Source organism: Physeter macrocephalus, unplaced genomic scaffold (genome assembly GCF_002837175.3).
Source record: "Physeter macrocephalus isolate SW-GA unplaced genomic scaffold, ASM283717v5 random_167, whole genome shotgun sequence".
NCBI classification, from domain to species: domain Eukaryota; kingdom Metazoa; phylum Chordata; class Mammalia; order Artiodactyla; family Physeteridae; genus Physeter; species Physeter macrocephalus.
This window is the reverse complement of record NW_021145456.1, coordinates 45781-70476: the sequence shown is the minus strand read 5'-3', so window position 1 is coordinate 70476 and position 24696 is coordinate 45781. Positions and strand designations below refer to the sequence as shown.

The following is a 24696-nucleotide window of genomic DNA, read 5'->3' as shown; positions in this document are numbered from 1 at the left end:
AGATTGCCACAACACTGTAAATCAACTACACTTCAATTAATAATAAATAAATAAATAAAAATAATTTGTTAAAAAAGTAAATGTTTTAAACATAAATCAGATCATTTCATTCGCTTTGGTGCTAAAACACCTCCTAATGCCTTCCCATTGCCTAAACTCTTCCCTGTGACCTGAGACCTTCTAGAATCTGGTCTCTGGCCTTTGCTTCAGTCTCACAGCCTTCCACCCATGCAGCCTTCTTTTCTATTTTTCAAAGATGCCAAACTTGTTCCTATCTTAGGGCCTTTGCACTGGCTGTTCCCTCACCCTAGAACAATCTGCCCCCAGGTGTTAGCAGGGCTGGTGCCTTCTGGTAATGAGAGTTTCAGTTCAAATGTCACTTTCTCAAAACGTCTCTGACCACCCAATCCAACGTAGCCTCCACCTCCCTCCCCACTCCCTTGCCCTCCCTCCCTCAGTTACATTATCCAATTATATAACTCAATGCTTGTGACTACATGAAATTTTTTTTTACATTTTCTCTTTCTTTTTAACTGATGGCATACACAGATGGCACAAATTTTTCAAAGTACAAGAATAAAAAAATGTCCCTCACTTCCCTGTCACCCAGACACACAATTCCCCTTCTCCCCAGAGGCAACAATTATTTCCACTTTCTTATATATCTTTCTAAATACAGTCTCTAAAACAAACATAATATATACTCTTATTTTTCCTCACATGAGGTGATGTGTAAACACACACACACACACACAAACACACACACTTTCTTATACTTACCAAAAATATCATGAAGGCTTTTCTACGTCAGGACATTATAAATCTGCCCCATTCTTTTTTTTTTTTTTTTTGGCTATTGAAAATAATGAACAACGCTACCATGGACAGCTTTGTACTTACCCCATTTTGCACTTGTGTAGGTATACCTAGAGATTGTGTAGATATACCTAGGAGAGAAAATGCTGGTTAGAGAGTCTATGTAAATTATCACCTTACAGGGTATGTATATTTTACACAGTGCTAAATGATCCTACATAGTGATCATACCAATGTGCTCTTACATTAGCAGTGAAATTATCTTAGTCTTTTATTTGGTACTCATTTATTGTCTGTCTCCCTCCTCTGACCATGAGAAGGATGGCACCTTGTTCATCACTCTGTCCCCAGAGACTTGCACGTGGTAAACTGCAATACACATCTGATGAATTAGGAACCCTCATTGTAGACTATCCTCCAATTTTTATTCTAAGAATATGGTCAGTTTGCCTATGAGCCTTCAGCACACTATAATGTTTGCTTTGTCTTTCTCCTCCCTGGACTGGGAAGGATTTCTGATTCACCTATTTTTTTCTTAGTGCAATGGCTGACACCCAGTAGGGCTCAGTAAGCCCGAGTTGAAGGATTCAATCAATGACTTTGCAGGCTGTGACTCACATAAGAAACCAAATGCAAGATAGGAAGCAGATTAAGCTGAGGGGGCTCTGTGGGGAAGGAAAGGAGGGTCTCTGTGTTGAAAAGTGGGGAGATGGAGAAGCCTGGTAATTGTGTAGGGCTCTTCTGGCAGGCAAAACTCTCAAGAGATGTCCCAGAGAAACAACACCTCATCTCCCACCAGGACAACATGACAGATGTCTCCACCGCCCTCTCCACCTTTAACATAGGATTGTTTTCTCCATCAGGTAGCCACGAGTTTTCAAGGACCTATGAAATGTTTGAGACGTGAACAAATTTTCAATGTTAGCTCCAAAATACGATAAGAAAACTACAAAAAATTTAATATTTATTAAATACGTACAAAATGTAACAATATGTCAACTATTTACAGCAACTCAATTCAACTATATATAGTTACTTATAAATTTCTTTAATGTGGGTGTTGCCACATTTTAGTATGTTTGATATAATATAGGATGAGGCTTCCAAAATTGGAACCTTAAAAGTTTTAAAAGAGCTCTACTTCTACCTTGGTGTTCTCTCAAAGGGAGAATTCCTGCTTTGTCCGTATTTCATCCTCTTTAATCCTAAATTTCCTCATCTTTAAATGGGGATCCTCATAAAAAGGTTCATCCAAGCATTATAGTAAGGACAAAATAAAATAATGTATTATAAAAGAACTGATCTATTACACAAAACTGTAAATAAACTATACTTCAATTAAAAACTAAAAAATAAATTTTTAAGATTAAAAAAAAATGAAAGATCCATCAGATGCAAAGTAGTATTAGCACTCTATTGTTTTCCATCAGCTCCTGGAGGGCTGAGTGGTTGTTTTGTTCATTTCAGCTTCCCAATCAGTATCAGCTGGGTGCCCAACCCCAGGGGACACTATTCATGTTATATTTAACTGGAAGAGACACCATTCACAGAAAATATAATGTGAATGAAGCACCCCTGAGCGCCATTCACAGAACATACAATATGAATGGTGCCTCCTGGAGTTGTGCCTTGCCACCTTGGTGCTAGGGCTAAGTGCTCAGGAAATGTTTGCCAAACGAGTGAATGAATAGAATCCAATTTTACTTCCAGCTCATTCCACCTCCAAAGGTAAAAACTGACCAGGGGTGAAGAGAGTGGAGAGGAGGAAAGGCAGTCATTAATCTACACACACACTAATTATGCATCTAGCTACAAGGCGTCAATGCTCCAATGAGACGGGTGTGTGTGTTTGTGCTGGTGGTAGTGTGGGGAGGAGGGATGATACTAAAGCAAGTGTTCTCCTATTCCCAAAGATCCTCCTGTTAATTTTTCTTGAAATAGGACACCTCTCCTATCTCAGCGTGGTCTGAATCACACTGGTGATTTGACAGCCCTGGTTTGGCACCCAAATTCTTACGATGAATTACGTTGTTCATTTACTTTAAAAAACAAACACAAACACAAAAACAAACAAAAAAACAACGCGTTCTTAGCGAGCGCCTACCCTGAGGCAAATTCTGTACTAGTGCTGGTAGTAGAGTGGTAAACAAGACAAAGAGGCCACTGTATGTTATAGCACCCTCCAGGTGTTATCACCCGCAGAAGTAGTGTTTGAGACTAAAAGAATCATTAGGAGTGATAGCAAGAGTGATACAGACGAGGTGGAGCCACGGGGCTTGAGAGACATGACCCCTTGAAGGGAGTCTGGGGCAGACGAGTGAGGGACACCAGTAGGCAGGGGCCAGATCGTGAAGGGCTTGTGGAGTTATGATTTTATCTTGAGGCAAGTGGGAGCCAGTAAAGAATTTTATGAAGGAGGATGACATGGTCAAATTTGAATTTTTGGAAATAGAGCATGGGCTGGAGGGGTATAAGTAGAAGTAGGGGGATGTGTTAAGAGGCTAATGCGGCTGCCTCAGCGACAGATGATGATGTCTTTAACTAGGATGGCGGTGCCAGTGGAGATGGAGATAAATGGACAGTTCCGGGTACATTAGGGAGTGGAAACCCGACAGGGCTGGGGACAGAAAATTAGCCCTACAGAAAACTAGCCCTACCTCAAATAAAGAGGCCCTGGAAAAGAAAGAAGACGGATGTTGATAAAATACCACTTTATTTTGCTTCTTAACCCACCTGGTGTCTCCCCTCCCCTAACCCTGACGTCTGTTATATGCAGATAACATTAAGGCGAGGGGCGGGGCAAGCGCCCAAAAAAATCCGGGAACGTTTATTTAAAGTGGGGTGGACTTCAGCGGAGAGTAGATGAAAGAACACAAGGCACTTCCGGTTACTCCGGAAGTGAAGACTCCTAAGCTCCTCCGCCGGCGGAGGGCCAGGGTGAAGGGATGGCTGGGCGAATGGTGCGGCTGGTGCTGCTGGTTGGGGCAGCCGCACTAGCAAGCGGCTCCCAGGGTGATCGCGAGCCGGTGTACCGCGACTGCGTGCTGCGGTGCGAGGAGCGGAACTGTTCGGGGGGAGCACTGAAGCACTTCCGCTCCCGCCAGCCAATCTACATGACTCTAGCAGGTAAGCCCCACCCCTCAGTAGGCCCCGCCCATTGGACTTGCCCTGCCCCTTTCGCCCCCGAAGACCACTCTGCAATCTGTACCTTAGTTCCTCCCCCGGGTCCATTGTGAGTGTGAGTGAGTGGAGCCCCAGAGTGATTAGATAGTCTGTCAACCAGGAGCTTCATTTACTTTTTAGTCAGTCAAATGGGCATTTACTACCTCCTGGGTACAAAGACCTGGAAGGACACTGAAGTCAGACCAGGGTCCTGACTTCGGGGCTCACAGTCCCCAAGGGGACTTTAGCCTTCTCAAGTGCAAGGGAGAGGATGATTTGAGCCCCAAAGGACTCTTAGATTAAGTAATAGGGAGGAAGGAATCGTTTCTGGTTTTGAGGAGGTGGGGGCAGTGATTATCTTGGAACATTCTCGAGAGGAAGGGCTTCTGGATGGATGCATTAAATTTAGGCCTGTGGCCATAGTGGGCACTTACTTTGCGGCAGGTGTCAAAATAGTTATTTTTGACAACAACCCTTTGAGGTCAATTCTCTTAACCTGATTTTTACAGATGGGGAGACTCAGAGAGGTTAAGTGTCCTGCCCAAAATCACACAGCCAGTAAGTGGTAAAGTGGAGTTTTTAGTTCTGGCCTGTTCGACTACACGTTTCTTCTCTTTACTATCCCTTTGCATACCAGACAGAAAGAACAGAGAGTGGAGGCCCTGGACAGATATGGACACATCCAGCAGCTTGGTTTACTCAGGGAGCAAGGTGCATGAAAAGGAGTAGTGGGAAATAAAGTTAGAAAGGCAATATGGGGCCTTAAAAGTCAGACTGAAGAATCTAGGCTTCATTTTCATAGATGGGGTGTAAAACGGCAATGGTTTCTCCCTGGTGAGTGAGAGAAAATCCTGTGTTCAGGAAAGGCAAACATAAACCCAGGTATCCACAGATGGGTCCATCAGATGCCAAAGTCTCCATCCTGGGTGAAAGGAAAAGAGAAGAAACATCTCTGCTTGCTCACTGTACTCTCCTACCCCCTAAAACACACACACACGCACACACATGCCTTTCCCTTATGTATATTTTACACCATCTCTCATCCATCCAAGCAGGAAGCTAGAATTTTCCGATTTCTTCTGGTTCTCTCCAGCCTGCAGGACCTGTTGGCCTGTGTTTGAGTTTAGGCCCCATTCGAGCTCTCTCTGTGCCTCCCCATGCTGGGGAGTTCACCAGGCCATATTTATCTGTTTCAGGCTGGACCTGTCAGGATGACTGTAAGTATGAGTGTATGTGGGTCACCGTTGGCCTCTACCTCCAGGAAGGTCACAAAGTGCCTCAGTTCCATGGCAAGGTGAGTTGGAGGGTCAGGGTAGGTAGATGATGGGAGTAAGATGCCTCTAGTTGGACCACACTGTCCAAGCAGGCCAGGGTGTGGGGTGATGAGTGTGTGTTTGGGGAAGGTACCTGTTTTTCTCAAAATATGCTGGTTATCATCAGATGGGAACAGTGTGTCCTGCCTCTGGATGTGAGGTAACAGGATCTGGGAGGCTTTGGAGTCTCCTCAGGGAGTGGCCCCGGGCTGCCTAAGGTGGTTGAGATGCCCACCTTGCTACAAAGACAAATTCCCTGAGCATCCTCCTGGCACACTTTCTGTTGCTTCTTCAGTAGGAGTCTGGATTAACATAATAATACCCCCTCAGATTGCCCAGCGAGACACAGCTTGCTGATGCCTTTTGATCCAATATGATCTGGTTCTAGAGTGTGGAGGTTGGCAAGAATTATTCTCCCCAGTTTGTCACAGGGTCAGCTGAGGCTCAGAGGGCTGTGGTTAGTGGTAGAGGAGGGATTAGGACCTGTGTCTTCTAGATGGCAGGGCCATGCTATTTCCACCAGGCCATACTGAGCCATCCACACTGCCCTGCCTTGTCTTCCCAGTGCTGTTGAGTGCTGGCCAGGATAGAGGGAGTCCCTCTGCAGGGGAGCGTGTTGATCTGAAGAGGGACTGCCCCTGAGGCTTTGGCCAAGGTCCAGAGCTCAGGGGGCGGCTGGGGGCCTGGTGATGCAGCAGGTCAAGCAGAGGGAGGTTGGACCCACTGGGCGTCTCTTGCTCCTCAGGCCCCCTCCGTGTGCTCCTTTTGCAGTGGCCCTTCTTCCGGTTCCTGTGCTTCCAAGAACCAGCTTCTGCCGTGGCCTCTTTCCTCAATGGCCTGGCCAGCCTGGTGATGCTGTGTCGTTACCGCATCTCCGTGCCAGCCTCATCCCCTATGTACCCCACCTGCGTGGCCTTCGCTTGGGTAGGTAACCTGGCAGGATTCCTGCTCGACACCCTCACCCAGGAACGAGGAACTCTTAGATCCCCATTATCACCCACCTAGCTTCCCCTCTGTTTTCCAGGGTTAAAGTTGCAGCTATGGGATGGTCGAGCCTGGGGAGAGCAGGGAAGGTGCTGAGTCAGGCGTTCCCTTTCTAGCAAAGTCCTAGGTCAAGCTGTTTGAGAGAGAGGGAGAGAGGAAAGAAACATTTTTCTTGTCCTGAAGCAGGAAGCTGCTAAAACACCCAGCAGGGCAGTTTACAAACACAGAAGGGAAATGGGTGGTAGGGAGCATGCGGGGACCACAGGTCTTTCCAGGGACCCCTCTGGAAGGTTCAGAGCACTGTCAACCCCAGCTAAGGCCTGGAGGCAGTAGCAGCCACAGCACTCCATCTAGAGTTCAGTCTGGTCTTAGGCCATCCCTGGAGAAGCTGAAATATGTTCCCTCTGAGTACCCAGACAGGGCTCTGCGCTTCACAGAATGGCTGGTCAGAAGAGCCGGCATCCAGAGCCTGGAGTTGTGTGAGAAGCAGGGACTGTGGTACAGATAGGAACCACAGCAACCTTGGGGAGGGTGTGAGAGTAGGAGGTGGTAGTGGATGTCTCTAGACCAGAGCTACCACTGTAAGCCTTAGGAAAACAGCCCACACTCACTCATCTTCCTGCCATCAAAGCAGCCACTTGTTCATACATTGAGCACCTGCTATGTGCCAGGCACTTTGTTGGGTGCAGGAGATCCACAAGTATATAAAAACAGACGGGTCCCTGCTCTCTGGTACTAATCACATAAGCACACAATTGAATATAAAAGGACAGCTATGAACAAGTGCAGTGGAGGACAGATGTGTGCTGTCGGGGTGTGTGACGGGGTCTAGACCAGTACAGGGCGATCTAGGGAAGCCTTCCCTGAGGAGGGGGTGTGTGAGGTCAAATCAGATTGATGAGTGAATGCGCACTGGCAGGACAGAGCGCAGGTTCTGTGAGGACCTGAAAGGCCAGGAGGCCGGCCAGGCAGAAAGCTGGGAGGGGGTGTGAGGTGGGCGGGCAGGTGGGCAGCAGGTGGAGCCTGGAGATGGATGGGGATGGAGAGCCTGGAAGGCACAGTAACACTTTAGATCTCGACTGTCAAAGCCTCATGAAGCAGTGAGGGTTGGAGAGAAGGGGCTTCGTGACTAGATTTGCTATTCTGGCTACTGCGTAGCGACCAGGTTGGAGCGGGCAGGAGTGGATGCGGGGCCTAGTTGGTAATTTTAGCATAGGGCACAGTAGCGAGACTAGAGAGGTGGCCTGGGTCTTGGGAAGGAAGGTGTTAAAGAGAAGTATGTTTGAGCTGTGTTTTGGAGGTGACATTAACATGTTTAAATGTATTTATTTTACGAACAACTACATAGCTGTTACTGTGTGCCAGGCACCATTCTAAGCATTTTATAAATATTAACCTTGTTAATACCATAACAAGCTTATGAGGTAGGTAGTATTATTGTCCCCAGTTTACAGATGAGGAAACCAAGGACTGGAAAGGTTAAGTAATCTGCCCCGGAGCCAGGGTTTGAATCTAGGCATCTGGCTCCAGAGTCTACACTCTTACCATCTTGGCTGTATGGATAACCTAAGATGGGAAGAGAGGAATCAAGGATGACCCCTGTGCTTCTGCTTAGGAGACAGTGATAGAAACTGTGGATGCAATCACCAGGGGAGAACTTGGTGAGAAGAGAAGGGGTCTAGGATGGAGCCTCGAGGAACCCCAAAACTTGATGGCTGAATAGAGGAGGATGAGCCAGCAACAGAGACAGAAGGAGTGGCCAGAGGGGTAGGTGGAAAATGAGGCCATCGTGTGGTTGGGGGAGCCCTGGGACAAGGACAGGAAGGAGAGAGTAGGCCATTCTCCTGAATTCTGCTTCAGTCAAATAAAATGAGACTGAAGGCCGCCCCTAGATCTGGCGACCCTGAGATCTCTGAGGACCTTGGGGAAACTGATAGTGTTGGGGTGCCGGAAGGCCAGGCCAAACCTCAGACTTGAGAGATGGGGACTGGAAGGAGGGCAGCAAGGAGGCTGTTGAGCCTCTGGGTAATGTTGCTCCCCCTAACACTTTCCATTCATTAGATAGTCATAATTTTTATCAGTTATGGAACACAGATTACGTGACAGGCCTGGTCCTCAGTTCTGTACATACATTTTCTCACTTGATCCTTGTAATACCACTGTGAGCTTTGTGGAAGGCTCAGAGCGGGGAAAACCTGCCCCAAGTTAACAGCTAACAAGGTAGTGAATAGTGGAGACAGGCTGGCACCCAGGGCTGTCTGGCTCCAGGGCCTGAGCACCTAGCCCCTCTCTGGGCTCTCTCCACGTGCTGTGCGAGATGCTTATGGAGCATCTGCCGTGGGTGGAGAAAGGGGTTAGCGCTTGTGGTAGCTGAAGCCCCTGCCCCAAGGAGCTAAGCCAAGTGGGAGGTCCAGGTCCTGCCGATCTGGGCGGCAGGCTGGAGGCAGAGGTGAGGAGGGCTCAGGGAGAGAGCTTTGGGAGCTGTGAGGTGGGGAGATCATATCGTCTGGGGGAGAAGTCTTTCGGGGAGGCCCAGAGAGGAGGAGAGCCTTCATCCGGGATTCGTAGGCCTGGTCAGGCTTGTGTGCACATGGCGGGAGAGGAGGTTAGATTCCAGCATTCCAGGCTGGGGGCACAGCAGGAGCAAAGGTGCAGAAGCTGGTTAGCGTGGGGCCTGGACAGGCAACCTTGGGAAGGTCAGCCTGACCACAGTGTGGCTGGGTGAAGGGGAGTCGAAGGGGGGTAAGATGAAGCAGAGAGGGCCCCAGGTGCCAGGCTGAGGGGCGAGGACTCTTGTGTAGGCAAGGGCCTGGCATCAGCCCAGCCTGTCACAGGCATGGGTGGGATAGAGCCACGACTTCCTGTTTTAGGCCTCACACAGAGAAGGGAATTTGGTCCTGGCCAAGAAGGCAGGAAGGGTGGGGAAAGTGAGGACAGTACACCCGTCCCCTTTCCCTTGGGGTTCTTCCAGGGACACTGCCGCCTGGCCCACCGCTTTACCGCCCCCTCGCCCCTGCCAGCACAGCACAGCCCTGCCTCACCTCTCTGAACTAAGCTCAGTGCCTCCTGGGGTAGACGTGCTGGTCTGAGGGTGCCAGCCTTTATCGCCACGACACGTGCCAGAGGCCAGTGGTCACTTCACAGCTCTTGCCTTGATCTCCCTGTTTCTTGGGTCTTTCATCTCACTGGCATCTGCCACTCAGCTTCCTTCTTGGTGAGGATCACACCTCCCAGGTGTACCCTGCAGTCCAGCGTGACCCAAGGACCCTTAGGGACAGATCAGGAGATGTTAGGTTGAGAGAGGACAGATACCTGGGGCCTGTGTCACAGGGCACCCTACGGGATGTGGTGTCCTGGGACATGGGACCCCCTTCACGCCACCAATAGGCCCTTGAGGGACAGAGTCTCAGTGCCCACACTCCCTTTGATGATCCAGTTTGGATTTTACACTTGATCTTTAGTCCTGTGTACGTTTGCAAGCGCGAAGGATCCCAAGCTCTGTGGAGGGTGTGGCAGTGGACTTGGTCCTGGGCTGGGTTTTCTGGAACAAGTGGGGCTCCTGATTTCGGGTGGGGTGGGGTGGGAAGGCCCCCCCACCTGCTCCAGCTTAGGTCTTGGGGAGGGGAGTGGGTCTCAGTCTTTTCTCCGGGAATTAGCAGAGCTCATGAAGCTTTGGCACAAGAAGTCAACCCCTGCCTTGACATTTAGACCTGGACTTAGGCTGGGCAGCAGCCAGGCTTTGGAAGAGCCCTCCAAAACTCTGCCCTCCACAGACCTTTGACTTCGTGGAATCAGGGGCCCCTGCTCTCTGCCAAAGCTGCCAGGCCAGACCAGTGCTCTGCCCCTTCATCCAACAAGGAAAGGTCCTCAGGGGTAGAGGCGAGGCTGAGGGTGCCAGGAAATCCCAGACTGTCTCTGCAGGATGATTCAGGGAGGTGGGGACTAACCGTACCCTACCTCTGCTGAGGAAACTGTGAGAAGAGACAGGTTAAGGCTACAACAGAACGGTGGCTAGACTTCAGGAAGGACTTCCCTACGGTCAGACAAGAGCCAGTGGAACAGGCAATGGCAAGAAATCAAGGGATCCTTTTTGATGGTGGAAAAAGCCCCCCTTCTCTAGTCTCCATCCACTTCTTGCCCACTTCTTTCTCAGGAGTGAACTGGGGCCAGCTTGCCCTGCCTGAGGCCTCTGGGGGGGCCCAGGACGGCAGCAGGCGTCATATTTAACATTCTGCCTCCCCCACTTCTGAGACACCGAGCTATTTAAAGACCCACTTGTCCCCACCTCGGTGGTGTCAATGACAGCCCCGAGCACTGGGGCTTAGTACTGGGGTCGAATTCCTGACAGATCTGGCTCACTTGGCATCCAACCAGTTTCACGGCTGTGATATTTTTGTCTCAATTTTCCTATTTTCCAACAGACTGAAACAGCCTCCTCCTCTCCCTCAGCCCAGCCTTCCTTGTCCCCCACCAGTTCCACCCTCGTTGGCAACCTGCCCCGCCTCCCCCTTTCCTCAGTGTTTACGCAAAGTTCTTGGCGTCCATCGCCCTCCTGGCCTGTCTGATTGACCAGTTATCCCCCCGGCCCCCCATTCTACTCAGGCTTGGCCGAGGAGTCTGGGAGCAGCCGTACACTTGGGCTGTCCCTTCCTTCCACGGCCCTCTGTCCCTTCGCTTGAGTCTTGATGACAAACTCGAGTGAAGAGAAGTACCATCTCTTCGGTGCATCCTGGTGGGGTAGTGGCTCAGGAGCAGGGAGGAGGCGCCTCTTCCTACAGCTGAGGCGGCTGCGTTCTGGGATCAAGAGACCCTGGGGCCCCGTGGTTTGCCCTGGAACATTGTGACCTTTGATGGGGGGGTGGGGGGTGTCAGGTGAAGGGAAGTGGTAGGGGGTCAGTCCCTGGACATGATGAAGGAAACTGACATTTCTGGGTCATCGAGCGTGTGCCAGGCTGCAGTAACAGCCACCACTTACTGAATGGCTTCTTTGTGCCCCGTATTTTGCAGACATCGTCCTCACAGCCCTCTTACGCAGTGGATGCTATTATTAACCCCGTTTTGTAGGTGAGGCAGCTGAGGCTCGGAAAAGCTGTTATTTGCTCAAGATCACACAGCTGTTTAGGGGCCGAGGCAGAACTTGAACCCAGAGTCCATCTCCTTATGGAGGCTCCAGACATCCTGCCCCCAGCCTGGAACTATGGGATGAGCCTAGGCAGTTGTGGGGAGACCACCCCTTCTCGGCCTAGACCTCCCTGGCCGGCAGGGAGAATGGGAGGCAGACTTGGGCTCTTTGGCCTCAAGTCTTGTGAAGTGGTGTGAGGATCCCACACTGGTCAACAAGGTGGGGAGAAGTAACTCCTAATGTTTAACCCTGTTCCTGGGCACTGTGCTGTACACTGTAGTTGTATTGCTCATTAAATCCTTATCAATACTATGATTATTCCCATTTTACAGATGAGAAAACTGAGGCACAGCAAGGCTAAATAACTTGCCCAAGGACACACAGGAAATGCAGAGGCAGGATTTGAACCCTGGCAGTCTGGCCCTAGGGCCTGTATTCTTAATGACACTATCTCCCAAATCTGTGGAGAGGGTCAGAAGAGGAGCCCCCCATAATGGGACACTCCCAAGGGGAGAGGGGACTTTTCAGGGGTGCAGAGTCCAGGCTTCAGGTGGCTCTCTGTAAGTGGAAGGCCCCCTGGGGAGGCGGTTGGACGGGGGACCAAGCCGCCCCCACCCCCATCCCGTAGAGCTAAGCCCTAGCCCTGTGCATCCTCCTGTCAACCTCCCCCTCCCTGCCATGGGTGACAAGGAGGCCTGGCTGGCTGCCATTCCCTGCTGCCTTCCCCACCACCTCCCCCTCACGTTGGCTCCAGGGCCACTCTTCCCCAAGGATGTCCCTGTTCCTCGCCTGCCCAGGAGACCTGGCCCATGTGATCGCCTGGGCCCCGTCTCCAGCCCCGGGCCTGCTTCTCTCCCCACGCTGACCCTGAGTCCGAGTCTTCTGACTCTGCAGAAGCAGAGTCTGAGAAATGACTCTGTCCTGTCCCGTTTTCCAGCCTCCGCAACCATGCCTTCCATTGCTGTCTCTGGGGAAGGGGTAGCACCAGGGATGGGACAGGATGGCTGTCCTCAAAGGAGGAAGCAGCCTGACCTGGACTGATCACCTGACATCAGGGCTGGAAAGGGGACAAAGGATCACTTTGACCAGCCCCTGATTTGTCCCAGGGGGAAGCTCGGGCCCAGAAGGACAAAGCCTGTGCCCAGGTCATGAGAAGCATAAGCAGCAAGAGTCAGCCCTGGACCCAGGCCAGACAGGCTTACACTGGACTCCCTGAGCCTCCAGAGACTTCCAGCTTTGCAGAAGAGCCCAGGCCTCCCCCCCATTGCTCTTCCCATTTCCTCATCAGCCCCCTCGAGCCTGCATTAGGGAGCTCATCCTACCCTCTGACCTTCCTGCTGCATACTGGATGGAGAGTGGCTTTTTACCCTGCTCCCTCTGTCCCCTGCCTGGCCAGTTTTCCTGGTATACTGGACCCCACCGAGCAGCTCCGGGCCTTTATCCATCTCTGGCAGGCCTGTACCACCCTAGTGCATCCATCCCCACCTCCAGGGCATTCCAGGCCAGACTTTGGCTGTTTCTCCCTTTGACTGGTTTCCCAGCCCTCCAGTGTGTGTATCTCCACCCCAGCCCACCCTTCTTTCAGTATGTTGGGCTTCTGCTGTGGACACAGCAGTCCCTGAAAAAAAATGCCAGCACCAACTCCCACAAGAGGTAGCCTCGTTTGCAAGATGATCTGCGCTCTCTCCTTGCAGTTAATTCCCAGGAGAAAGGCCTCCAGCGTCCCCTTGGGCCCTTGCCCACCGATGCCCCTCCAGCCCTGCTCCTCTGCCCCTCCCAGAACTCGGAGCAGCAGCCACTGGCCTGGCGGGTTGGGCCGGCCCAGCCGGGAGGAGGCTGGGCTCCGTTGGCCAGGCTCCTCCTCAGAGACTTGGCCCCAGTGGGATCTACTTGGTCTCCCTCCCTTGCTTGCTTGCTCTGGACACGCCCCAAGCTGGCTCGAGCCCCTCCCCCCCCCACCCACTTCATTCCCGCCCCCAGAGGCTGAGGTCACTGGCTCACCTGGCCCGGGTGGGGCTGTCATCATCACCTGCCAGTTGGGGGAGGAGGTGAGGTTCCCCGGGGGCTGTCGTCTGAGCCACTGAGTAACCAGGGAACTTGACTCTGCTGGAACTGGTTCCCAGGCCAGGCCGGAACCTGTGGAGGCTGCAGCCCCCGTGGCCTTGGGGGTTCAGGGTGGTGGGAAGCTGAGCCTGAGGGCCCCGGGCTGGGTGGGGGTGGAGGGACACGGGTTTGTCCAGTCCATGGGCTCCAGGGCCCAGGGGAAGCATGTGTCTCAGCTCTATAGATCCCTTTCCCCAAAGTGAGATGGATGTGAGCCCTCGGGGGGGTCTCCTCCACTCTGGGGCACCACACTCGCCAGCCACTTCCCTCCTCAGGTCTCCCTCAATGCTTGGTTCTGGTCCACAGTCTTCCACACCAGGGACACCGACCTCACAGAGGTGAGTGCCCTCCCACTCCCGTTTCTGCTGGAGACAGTGCCCCGCGGAGCCAGGAGCCGCGGCCAGAGCTGGCTCTTACTTCTCTCTTAGTTCTGTGCTGACTTCGGTTGACGGAGCACTTGCTCTGTGCTGGGCGTTTTAAACCTATTAGTGCACCTGAGCCTCACTTGACCCTTGTGAGGCAGGTGTGATTATTGGCTCTTCTTAACCGATGCGTCAGCTGAGCCTTGGACGGGGTGAAATCACTCGCCCAGCATCATGCAGCCAGTGAAGGGGTGCGGTCCAGACTTGAGCCCACGGCTGCTGAACTCCAGACCACACTCTGAATTCTGTGCACGCTCTTAGGTTCTGGAGTCTTGGCGGGCACCCTCTACCAATACCTCTAAAGCCTCGCTGCTGAGCACACTTTTTTTTTTTAATTGTATAATGTGAATACAAGGGTCAGTCTGTTGAATTCAGGCATGAAACAGCGATAGACAAAAGGAGCACGAGACACGTCCCCACCAGCCATAGGCCTAGGACTCCCACGTTAGACTCTGGCTGGGCCTCTGCCACCCCTCCCTGCCCCCATCCCTAGTGGGTCGTCTCTGGAGCCTGCCCTCCACGAAGCCTTGTCTACCGCCTGTTGCTCACACACTGGTCCCTCATCCAGCTCTCCTTGTCCTCAGAAAATGGACTACTTCTGTGCCTCCACCGTCATCCTACACTCAGTCTACCTGTGCTGTGTCAGGTGAGCCCGCCTTGGCTGCTGTGAGAGCAAAATCAGGCCCGGGGGGCAGAAAGGGGTCACCAGTCTCTCCGCTGGGGCTGCCGTCCCAGGGCTTTCATCTCGCTCATGCATACGCTCCAGACAGCTCTGGATAGGGAGTCTGTGGTGGGACCAGGGGCCCTGGCTCTTTCCAAGGAGGTTGGCAAAGGCCCCCAGGAATTGGAGGCCTGCCCTGCTAGTCTGTTTTGATGGGGGAGGGGGCAGCGGCTCCCCCACTCTGCTGCTGGCGTGAGGGGACGCTTCAGGGAACGCTGCTGCGGGGACGGGTCACCCTACATCTGAGCAGCTCTGGGTGGCGGGGCAGGACCGTGGGGCTGCAGCGCCCGGCCGTGGCCAGTGCCTTCCGGGCCCTCCTGCTGCTAATGCTGACGGCGCACGTCTCCTACCTGAGCCTCGTCCGCTTCGACTATGGCTACAACCTGGCGGCCAACGTGGCTATCGGTGAGGTGGGACAGGGTCTCTGGGGGGGCTGGACCATCTGAAGAGCTGCTGGCTTGGGGTGGAGGTGGGCATTGGTGCTGTTCCCAGAGAAGGAGCTTCTAGAGAGACCCTTAGGGGGAGGGAAGGGAAAAGAATTGGGGGTGGGAGAGAGGGGAGGTTGGGAGGAGCCCCTGAGGGGGACCCTGGGGTCACAGAGCATGGGGGCGAGGAGAGACCTTGGGAGGAGAGAAGGAGGTCCGGGAATGAGCCTCTCCCCGCCCCCACCCGCACCCAGGCCTGGTGAACGCGGCGTGGTGGCTGACCTGGTGCCTGCGGAATCGGCAGCGGCTGCCCCACGTGCGCAAGTGCATCGTGGTGGTCCTGCTGCTGCAGGGGCTGTCCCTGCTCGAGCTGCTAGACTTCCCGCCTCTCTTCTGGGTCCTGGATGCCCACGCCATCTGGCACGTCAGCACCATCCCTGTTCACGTCCTCTTCTTCAGGTGGGTCCTCCTCCCTGCCTGGTGCTTACCTCCTCCGTGCCCGTCATTGCCTGCTTCTTAGAGGCCTCTGTGCACTGGTCACCCACTGCCCGCTTGCCTGCAACACCCCACCCTGCCCCCAGGGGACGCTCTCAGAGCTGTGCCTCAGTGGGCTCCTCCCTCCGCCCACAGCTTTCTGGAAGATGACAGCCTCTACCTGCTGAAGGAGTCAGAGGCCAAGTTCAAACTGGACTGAAGGCCCTGGAAGCGGGTCTGCCCTCTTGGGGACTCTGTCCCTCCCTGCTGGCTCCCCTTCTTCCCCCGCCTCCCTCCCCAATCCTTGAGATGCCTTTTTTTCCTTTTAGCATCTTGAACTTGGACATGGAGGGTGTGGGACCAGAATCATGTAACCCGCCCACCCCCTTGCTCACCCCCACATGGCCCTCACAGGTCTTGGCGTCGGTTCAGACCTGGCCTCATAACATCTGGGGCTGGAAAATGGGCAACCCCTCTGGTCCCTGGAGCTGAACTGGGCTGGAACTGTGTTCTCAGCTCCACCGAGAGGAGGGCTGCCTCTCCCTCCCCATCAGCCTCCTCCCCCCATCCCCTCACTGCCTGGGTGGCTCCCAGAGCCCGCTGTCTAGCTGGGAGACCAGGTACCACCGGCCTTTGGGGATATAGTGGGGTCCCCTTCTGTTACCCCCGTGCCCTCCTCCGGGGCACCACTAGGTGGCACTAGATGCTTGCTCTTCGGCTGCCCAAGTTTCAAGGCCGGTCCCATTCTCCCCATGGGATCTAGAGGGACCAAGCTGTTGGGATTGGGGAGCAGTCTCACCCAGACTGTTGCCCCAGTCAGACCCCCAGGAGGCCTCACCACACTCCCTGTTCGGGGCCAGGACCCCAGAGAACCCAGGACAGGAATCCCTCTGGCCCCTGTGCTGCTGTTCTGGTTGGGAGCCCGCACGTGAGTGTGTAAGGGAGACCAAGTGTGTAGGTGACGGGATGGTGGACACGGGCCTGGGGTGTGTGGGATGCTGGGTGGGGCAGTGTGTGTGAGCATTGGCCTTGTGCAGTGTGGAAAGTGGGGGTGTATGTGAGTGGTTTTGAAGTGTGGCGTTGGGGGGCAGGCGGGTTCGTGTGGGTGAGGGGAGTGTGCAGAGACCGCGTGGAAGTGCAGGGGAGTGAGAATCAAATCATGTCGACAGCCATTTACTGAGCACCAACCCTATACACAGCCTCAGGCCAGGCAGAAAGCCAGGGTGTCCCCAAGATCTGGCAGGGGTAAGGGTGTCCAGGCTGCATGTGTGTATATGTGTTCCTTTCTTTTGCCCCCCTCTTTACGAACCTCACTGGGCTTCTGCACAACCCAAGATCTCCCCCAGAATCAGCCCCTTGGGAGGCAGGAGGAGGAAGAAAAATGGGGATCCTCCTTGCCTGGACATGGTTGGCCAGCCCCTACCCCAGTGCCCTGCCTGCTAAGTCCCTTTGCCACTGCCTGACCCAGAGGAGGGAGGGGGCAATCTGAGGGAGGAGGGGAGAAGGCTTTGGCTAGGTCTGGTTTCTGGTCCTGCCAGAGGCAGGCGGGGGCCGTGCTGTACCTACACCCTGGTAAAGGTGACCCCTGCCAGTTGCCAGCAGCCATAGCACATTTCTGCTCCACAAGGACAGAATGCGGAGCTGCAGAAACTTTCCATCCAAAGGCAGTCTCTGACTGGAGCGAGGGGTCTGGATTCTCGCTTTTTCTCTGCCCTCTTGCCTCTCCCTGGGGGTAAGGGCGCTGAGCTAGGACTCCAACCTCAGGGACTTGGGTGACCTGTAACTTCTTTTGATACTGAGAACTATTTTAAGGTAGGAGGGTGGCAAGGGACATTCTTAATAAACCAATTCTCAGACTCACTTACCCTTTTCCGGCTCATTTGTGGGCTAGAGGGAAGAAGACAGAGCTGGCTGGAGGCAACAGGCAGATGGCGTCTCTACCTACTAGGCCCATGGGAGTGGGGATGGCAGGGACCAGATTCAGGGCAACAGCAGATCTGGATGGCGCTCCCGTCCCGCTCGTGGTGGGGGCTGGGAGAGGGAGCTGGTGCCTGTTCTTCCCCTCTGACTTCCCTTGGCCTTTGTGCCTGGATTGTAGCACCACCCCCTGCAAGTGCTCCTAATTATCCCCCTTCACCTCCCCTTCTGGGCTCCGCTAAGCTCCACTATTATTTATTTGTTCCTAACCTTTCTGAGCTACACCTGCAAACAGGGTAACAGGACCTGCCGCCGAGTGTGAGGACTTGAATGGGCCTAGCAGGTGCCTGGCACGCAGCAGATGCTGAACGAGTTTCCTCTGACCCTGGCTTTCCTTAGTTTGGGAAGAATGAATGTGCGGAAACCTACCTTCATGGAAGCTTCCGGAAAAAAGGCCAGGGTTGATGCCTCCCATACGCCCACAACACAAGAGAGAGCTCTGGGCCCTTGTTGCTTCCCAGGAGAGCCACAGACTGCACTTACACCAACCAGCATGGACTTATTTCTTTATTAGGCGCCACCTCAGATAACAGGGAATCTAGGTGGGTGAGGGCCACCGGCACTGTGTACACTGGGGCCTCACACCCCCACCTTCTTCTGGGCCCAGGCGAAGAAGATGCCCTTGACATCATCTACGCCTGTCCGAAGGTGGGAAGGCATGATGTAGGTGCGCAGATCCCTCACCTCATAGCCGCTACGCACCAGGGCCTCCCTCACCTCCTCCTCACGCACTGGCACCACCGCCAGCCTGGCCTCCCCAGCCAGGTACCATGACTCCTCCAGGGCCCCGATGAGGAGGAGGTGCCCCCCAGGCCTCAGCAGTGTAGTGATGTGGTCCAGGGCCCGCTGGAAGCTGGCAAGGTCCGGACTCACAGCCTCTAGGCAGAAGGCGGAGACCAGGGCATCGGCAGGCAGGGGCGCCAGGCTCCCAGCGCCCAGGGGCTGGGGCTGGTGCACGTCGATGGGCAGGATCCGCTTCACCCTGGCTCGCAGCTGGCACTCCTTCTCTTGGCAGGATTCACTGTTTGACTCAGAAGGCAGAGTCAGGACCAGGGCTCTGGACTGCCCACACCCAGTTCTCTGCTGCCTCCCACCAGCCACTCCGTGGGAAACCCCCTGCCCAACCCGCATCCCCCAGCCCTTACCCCTTGCCCTCGATGAGACAGACATGCTGGCTGTACACGCTCCAGTCGAAGGCCCCAGGCTCGTCTCGCAGCCAGAGCCCCAGCTCCTGGCGGTTCACCTCCAAGAAATCTGTCACGGTGATGTCCTCGAAGTGGGCGCAGGCGCTGAGCAGCTGGTAGATAGTGGGGCCTGAACCAATGTCAATGAGGGTGCGTCCAGACACCTCACCTGGGTGGGGCAGAGGAAGCAGGTCCTGGTGCCGGGCCTGTGCCTGCAGCCCCCAGCCTCGGTCACGGCCTCCCTTACCTGGGGCTTCTTCCCCTCTCTCTGTTCCTTCTCCCCCTAGAAGTGTGTCTCTATCTGGAAAAAGCATTAGCTCTGGAGTTAGACTAACCAGGGTCTGAGTCCGGCTCCAACATGCGCTGGCTTTTACCTTGGGGAATGAACTTAACCTCTCTGTGACTCAGGTTCCGCAACTATAAACTCTAGTCACCTACCGGTGAGGATTAAGTGGGGGGAAATCTCACGTGCCTGGCAGCTTCTCTCCTCCGCCTTTGCCCCTCATTCTGCATTCCCCACCTCACTTCTCAATTCTGAGTGTTCTCCCCTCCCGACCGACCCTCTCTCCCCTCGTCTCCCTCTCACGTGAGGGGTGCTACTCCTCTTCCTCCTCTGTTTTCACCTCTTAACGACCTATCCCCATCTGGCTGTCGCGTGCGCGCCCCTTTGGCTCCCTGATGACTTCTTACCCTGTTTCCCCGCGCTCACCGGTGGCGAAGGTCTGCGCCAAGCAGCGCAGCTTCCAAGGCCCGACGCCGTCGGGGCTGCCCAGGTCCCCCCGAGGGGGCGCGTAGTTGTTGCGGAGGTAGGCGCGGGGCTCGAAGCGCTGGTAGGCCGAGGCGACTGCCGCCCGGCCCGGGGCTGAGTCGGGGGCCGCGCCCGCAGCGTGACTCAGGTCTGTCCCGCTCATGCTGCTGCCGCGGCCGCCCTTGTCCCCCGCTCGCCTTTATCTGCGGCCGGACCCCCCGCCCCGACCTCTCCGCTGCGGGGGCGGCGGCTGAGCGATGAGCCGCCCGGGGCCACGCGCGCTGCGTTTCCCCTACCCCATCCATCTCCTTTAGTGTCGGAGCAGCAGACACACGGGGGGAGCGTCCGTCCCCGCCCCTGCTCCACGGTCGCTCCCGGCTGCCCTCCACCCTTTGCCTCACCTGCCCTGGTCCCAGGCCAGCTCCCGCGCCCTGCCCCCCAGCTTCGTACCCCCAGACTCCTTAGACCCCTGCGGCCGCCAGCCCCAGCTCCTCCGTAGCTCTTCTCCAACTCCGGCAGCCATTCACCCCTTTTGCCTGGCATCCCTTCCCTTCTTTTTTGCCAGGGTCCAAGCTAGCCCTTTCCCCCGTTCCCAGCTCCCAGCGCCAGGGACACCCTGTCCAACATCCACCCCCCCACCCCTTCCTTAGTGAGGTCACCCCCAACTCCCCTTCTCCTCCTCTCCTCTAGGCCTCTCTTTCGTCCCTGTCCTCCAGCGTTCCCCCCGCCCCCGGCCCCGACTCCAGAAAGGACAGTCCGTTCTGGCCTCTGCCACGGTCGCCCCGGGGCCCCAGAGCGGAGCTCCGGCCCCGCCCGTCAGATGGCAGCGACGATAGGGCAGGCGAGCAGGGATAAAGCACTTAGCGGACGGAAGAGCCCGGGCCTCCCCTGCGGGCCCTGCAGGCTCCCAGCCGCGTATCTGGGGGCCGCCGAGGGCGGAAGGCTCGGGACGGTCCCGTCACGTCCAGGGCGAGGGACCCAGGTGAGGACGGAAGGGCGCGGGGCGCATTCTCCAGGCTGCCAGGGGTACCAGGGGACGCGATCCGAGCCTTCGGGTGCCAAGGGATTAGGTGTGTCGCCTGGTCTGGAGTCTGACCCCTCTCATCTCCCAGCCCACACTCCAGCCCCCTCTGGGGGAGCAGGGCCAGGCCAGCCCTGTAGATTGCTTGGCACTCCAGGTACCAGGCTGTCAAGATGCCAGGGTCTCCCTTCCTATCCTCCCAAATGGGAAGTGGATTCTGCGGGGCCATCTCCATGGTCTTCCTGGAGTGGGACCCTCCTCTGGCTAAGTCTAGTGCCTCTCGGCCCTGGGTAGGCTACCAGCCCCTGGCCTCCTCTGTGCCACACCCTTACCCCCACCTTGTCCCAAAGGGAAAGTGTCTTCTTGTTGAACCAGGCAGCCAGGTTGGGACGTGAGTCACCACAACAGCTGCAGGGGTCACAGACAGGAACCTGACCCCCCCGCCCACACACACACCCCCTGCCCGCAAGAACCCACCTTGGGCTCCCAGGGCAGGGAGGGTGGAACACCTGGCCCCAGCCAAGGATTGATTCTGTCTGGATTCAGAACCAAGAGAGAAGGTCAGCCTTGGGGTCACTGACCCCATCCACACCCTGAGGCGCAGCTAAGGACAGTCCCGGTGCCAGCCCCCTCCATATTCTTCATGAGGTCATTTAAACAAACCCTGGATGCCAACTGGCCTCCTGGGCACTGCCCAGTGCCAGGGGACTGGACACAGGCCAGGACCGCAGAGCAGAGTCAGGGGGACTGGACGGACAGCCACCCTGTTTATAGCTCTGTCCCTGCAACCCTTCCCCCCTCCCCCGCTCCGGGAGCATGGGGTGACCCACTAGCTCTGCCATATTTAGCTCAGATGCAGGGCCTGTTCCCAGAGGTGAGCATGGGGGGGGGGACACCAACGGGTGGGCCCCTCAACCACCAGGAAAGAGACGAAACTCTGGCATGTGATTGAGCATTTATTGCAGCGCTAACAGAGGGTGCTGGGGGCTCCACCCTGCCTCTGCCCTCTTCACGTGCCCCTCCCTCCAGCGTTCTCCAGGCCTCCTTCCCTGAGCATTCCAGATCCCCTTCTGCTTTTTTCCCTCCTTCTCTGTAGCTGAAATCTGGACTGGGGTCACTCCTCTCAGGGACCTCTCACCCTCACCAGCATTTTCTGCCTCTCCTCCTGGGGGTGCTCGGCTGTGCTGGCCCCCAGCTCTCCACCCTTAGCACCCACCGTCTTCGCTCCCTCCCTGTGGGAACTCAGGAGACCCAGGCACCCTGGCCTCTGGCTCCCACCTCCCCTAGCCCCCAACTCTGGGCAAACTACAAAGCTTCCACGGCCAGCAGCTCCCCTCCGTGGTCCTAGCCAGGAAGGGCCCAGCCCAGGGCCGGCGCTGTGGAGCCCAAGTCACCGTCCCTCTCAGCCTCTCTGTGCTTCCTGGGACATGGAGCGAGACAGGGTGCGACCCAGGGCGCCGGGCTTGCTGACAGGCACCACAGGGGGCAGCTGCTTGGTGATCTCGGCCACGTCCTGGCGGTCCACGCACTGGCCGCCCAGGGCTGCTTCCAGTGCCAGCAGCTCCCGCAGCGGGATGGGGGTGTCCTCCTTGGTGGCGCCCACCTTGGCAGGGGTGAAGATGGGCAGCGGCAGCATCCGCTGGTAGGGCAGCTGGTACTCCTGCAGCCCGCGGCCCGGGATGCCCGTGCGCATCACCAGCCAGGGCGAACGCTGCACCAGCGCCTGGCGCTGCCCCTGCCGGTGGTAGGTCTCCCACCGCTCGGCATCCTCCTCGTGCAGGGAGCAACTGGGAAGGAGAGGGGAAGGGGACACTGAACTCCTGAGAGAGCTGTCGCCCTCCAGGCAGTCACACGCTGAGTGGCAGGGCTCCCTAGGACTGCCAGGACCTGGGGTGCTGGAGGGGTGACTCCACTTTGCTCCAGCTGCTTGGTGATCTCGGCCACGTCCTGGCGGTCCACGCACTGGCCGCCCAGGGCTGCTTCCAGTGCCAGCAGCTCCCGCAGCGGGATGGGGGTGTCCTCCTTGGTGGCGCCCACCTTGGCAGGGGTGAAGATGGGCAGCGGCAGCATCCGCTGGTAGGGCAGCTGGTACTCCTGCAGCCCGCGGCCCGGGATGCCCGTGCGCATCACCAGCCAGGGCGAACGCTGCACCAGCGCCTGGCGCTGCCCCTGCCGGTGGTAGGTCTCCCACCGCTCGGCATCCTCCTCGTGCAGGGAGCAACTGGGAAGGAGAGGGGAAGGGGACACTGAACTCCTGAGAGAGCTGTCGCCCTCCAGGCAGTCACACGCTGAGTGGCAGGGCTCCCTAGGACTGCCAGGACCTGGGGTGCTGGAGGGGTGACTCCACTTTGCTCCCCCCCAGCGGGAACTCTCCTGGCCCCCACCCCCCGAAACGTCTCCTGGGCTTTGTGCTCTGGCCTCGTAAGGCTCAGGAAGGGTGCTCCAGGGGAGGGGAGGAGGGGCCCCCAGCTGGCCAGCACTCACCCCTCCTCAGGCCGCGTGGACAGTGTCAGATCCTTCCACTCGGCCCAGAAGGCCTCTCGGCGCCCACAGTTCTCCTCGGACACCTGGCAGCTCAGCTCTGAAGTGGCCATGATGACCGCTCGCTCCCTCTGGGCTCTGTTCCTCCCAGGCCCTTTAAATAGACCCCTCCTCCCCCTCCTCCAGGGGCTATTTTCAGGCCCTCTGGCATCAGATGCTACAAGCAGGGCCAAGACTCACTGCTGGGGGACTCTGGGCCCAGGGCGGGGCTTGGGGTACCTGGACTCTGGCTGCCCCCAGGTCAGAGGTCAGCTTCTGAAGAGCTCAAGATGCTTCCGTGGGGGCGGGGGTCCTCAGCGTGACACCTCCAGGTGTCTGACACTCCTCAGACACCATCTGGGACCAGGCACGTGCCCAGCCTCGTGCCACCTTGGCACTTGCCCTCTGCCCCACCCCTTTCCCTAACCCAGGGAGGACAGAGGCTTGTCTGTAAACAGAGCAGGAAACAGCGGGAACCAAGGCCCCCTCTGGGCTCCGTACCAGGCCATCGTGTCCTTCCACACTGCCTGGGCTCAAGGGCACATCCCCGGACTATCCCCTCAACAAGAAGGGACAGTGCCGCCATGTCCTCGGGCATCCGCCCCTGAAGGCCTGGCCCCCGACCACCACCTCACCAGCAGGGGCAACAGAAGTTAATTCCACACTTGGGATCCTGGACGCCAACCTTTGCCAGGTGTCTTCTTTTCCCGTCGGGCCAGTAGGGTGGGGGGAGCAGATGTGCAAGGTGGCCCCAGCTCTACCCCAACACCTCAGGTGGGGTGAGGTGGGAATCCAGGGGCTCCAGGGAGTGGCAGCCAGATCTGGCTCTAGCCCCAAAGCAGCCATAAATAGGCTATGTGACTATGGGTCAACTTCTACCCCTCTCTGGGCCTCATTTTGCCCCCTTTCTGTTCACAGTGGCCTTACCAGAAGAGTTCTGGGTCCTGCCAGCTCCAGGGTGCCACTGGGCAGGACGTGGCTCTCATCCCCAGGGAGCAGGCCAGTAGGAGGGCTGCCAGGACAGCCCAGCACCGAGAGCAGCGGCGCGTGCTGCTGGAAGCTGGCACACAGGGTGGACGGCATGGGGGAGGAGAAATGAGGGCGTCACTGAGTAGACAAAGCAAAGGGCACCAAGAGAGGCAGGGACAGGAGCTGAGATGAGAACCTAGTGGTAAGGCCCGTGGGCACCCACCTGGGGCACGACTGCACCCTCTTGATTACTGAGCACTACACCTGATTCCTGATAGCTTTTAACCTTACAAAAGCTTTTATAAAGTAGGAAATGGAGGCTCAGAGAGGTAGATTTGCCCAGGGTCGCACACCTAGCCAGGACCAAGAGGAGACCCCCCCCCACCCCCACCCCAGGCTCTAAGCAAGTCAGCTCCTCGGGAAGCCTGAAGGCAGGGAGGGAGGAGGGCAGGTTTTCTGGTGGCCCCAGTGTGATGGGGCAGAGACGGAAGGTTAAGTGGAGCCCAGAGGCCGGGATCCCGGAGGTGCATCAGTGACCCAGAAGGCCAGGCCCCACGTCCAGGCTCCCCCCGGACCCCAGCCTTAGGACCCCAGGGGCAACCAAGGCCTGCTGTGGGTACTGCCAGGTCTCTCCCTACCTCCCTCCTCCCAATCCTGGGCTGGAGACCTTAACCTGACCTTCCCTCACAGGAGACCCGGCAGGGAGGCGGGGAATTTTTCTCTGACCTGTCATCT

General features: G+C 56.4%; 4 protein-coding genes and 1 long non-coding RNA gene across 18 annotated transcripts; 1 reads left to right on the top strand and 4 right to left on the bottom strand.

Annotated features, from left to right (window-relative positions):
• The first annotated feature begins 2276 nt into the window (after positions 1–2276).
• On the top strand, positions 2277–17402 carry PGAP3 (post-GPI attachment to proteins phospholipase 3). Of its 10 annotated transcripts, none has more exons than XM_055082563.1 (8): positions 2292–3942; positions 5175–5272; positions 6063–6215; positions 13776–13838; positions 14507–14568; positions 14912–15048; positions 15323–15527; positions 15872–17402. In XM_055082563.1, the coding sequence occupies exons 1-8, from the start codon at positions 3762–3764 to the stop codon at positions 16032–16034; spliced, it is 1062 nt and encodes a 353-aa protein (XP_054938538.1). In that variant the 5' UTR covers positions 2292–3761; the 3' UTR covers positions 16035–17402. The 10 variants fall into 10 exon arrangements, 9 of the variants coding, with proteins under 9 accessions (XP_028340191.1, XP_054938537.1, XP_028340194.1 ...); XM_055082561.1 differs by having other exon boundaries at positions 14894–15048; positions 15699–17402; XM_007112539.4 differs by having other exon boundaries at positions 2294–3942; positions 15699–17402.
• LOC114484922 (uncharacterized) lies at positions 3991–11274 on the bottom strand. Its single transcript, XR_008616582.1, has 3 exons — positions 9317–11274; positions 6293–6408; positions 3991–4900 (listed from the first exon to the last, which is right to left on the bottom strand). It is a non-coding gene; the product is annotated as an uncharacterized lncRNA (long non-coding RNA).
• Positions 17403–17494: 92 nt separating the features above from the next.
• On the bottom strand, positions 17495–21335 carry PNMT (phenylethanolamine N-methyltransferase). 5 transcript variants are annotated; one of them, XM_028484400.2, is made up of 3 exons: positions 20950–21335; positions 18665–18872; positions 17495–18540 (listed from the first exon to the last, which is right to left on the bottom strand). In XM_028484400.2, the coding sequence occupies exons 1-3, from the start codon at positions 21056–21058 to the stop codon at positions 18099–18101; spliced, it is 759 nt and encodes a 252-aa protein (XP_028340201.1). In that variant the 5' UTR covers positions 21059–21335; the 3' UTR covers positions 17495–18098. The 5 variants fall into 5 exon arrangements, with proteins under 5 accessions (XP_028340201.1, XP_028340202.1, XP_007112602.1 ...); XM_028484401.2 differs by having other exon boundaries at positions 18665–18833; XM_007112540.3 differs by lacking the exon at positions 20950–21335 and adding an exon at positions 19413–20050.
• Positions 21336–21415: 80 nt separating this feature from the next.
• On the bottom strand, positions 21416–22387 carry LOC129391836 (telethonin-like; the record flags this gene model as incomplete). The annotated part of the gene is made up of 1 exon (XM_055082565.1): positions 21416–22387. A coding segment is annotated over one exon (513 nt), but the record flags the coding sequence as incomplete, so codon positions are not given.
• Positions 22388–22389: 2 nt separating this feature from the next.
• Positions 22390–23114, bottom strand: LOC102991500 (telethonin; the record flags this gene model as incomplete). The annotated part of the gene is made up of 2 exons (XM_028484404.2): positions 22957–23114; positions 22390–22693 (listed from the first exon to the last, which is right to left on the bottom strand). Coding segments are annotated over exons 1-2 (414 nt in total), but the record flags the coding sequence as incomplete, so codon positions are not given.
• Positions 23115–24696: the final 1582 nt, after the last annotated feature.

What these genes read in the sequence shown, in the direction of transcription:
- PGAP3 (XM_055082563.1), top strand. Translation starts at nt 3,762, where the DNA reads ATGGCTGGGCGAATGGTGCGGCTGGTGCTGCTGGTTGGGGCAGCCGCA. An exon ending in GTCTACCTGTGCTGTGTCAG is followed by an intron (nt 14,569 to 14,911) that starts GTGAGCCCGCCT and finishes GTGGCGGGGCAG; the next exon opens with GACCGTGGGGCTGCAGCGCC. An exon ending in GGCGGCCAACGTGGCTATCG is followed by an intron (nt 15,049 to 15,322) that starts GTGAGGTGGGAC and finishes ACCCGCACCCAG; the next exon opens with GCCTGGTGAACGCGGCGTGG.
- PNMT (XM_007112540.3), bottom strand. Translation starts at nt 19,614, where the DNA reads ATGAGCGGGACAGACCTGAGTCACGCTGCGGGCGCGGCCCCCGACTCA. An exon ending in GGCGCAGACCTTCGCCACCG is followed by an intron (nt 18,873 to 19,412) that starts GTGAGCGCGGGG and finishes TGCCCCACCCAG; the next exon opens with GTGAGGTGTCTGGACGCACC. An exon ending in TGTCTCATCGAGGGCAAGGG is followed by an intron (nt 18,541 to 18,664) that starts GTAAGGGCTGGG and finishes TGAGTCAAACAG; the next exon opens with TGAATCCTGCCAAGAGAAGG.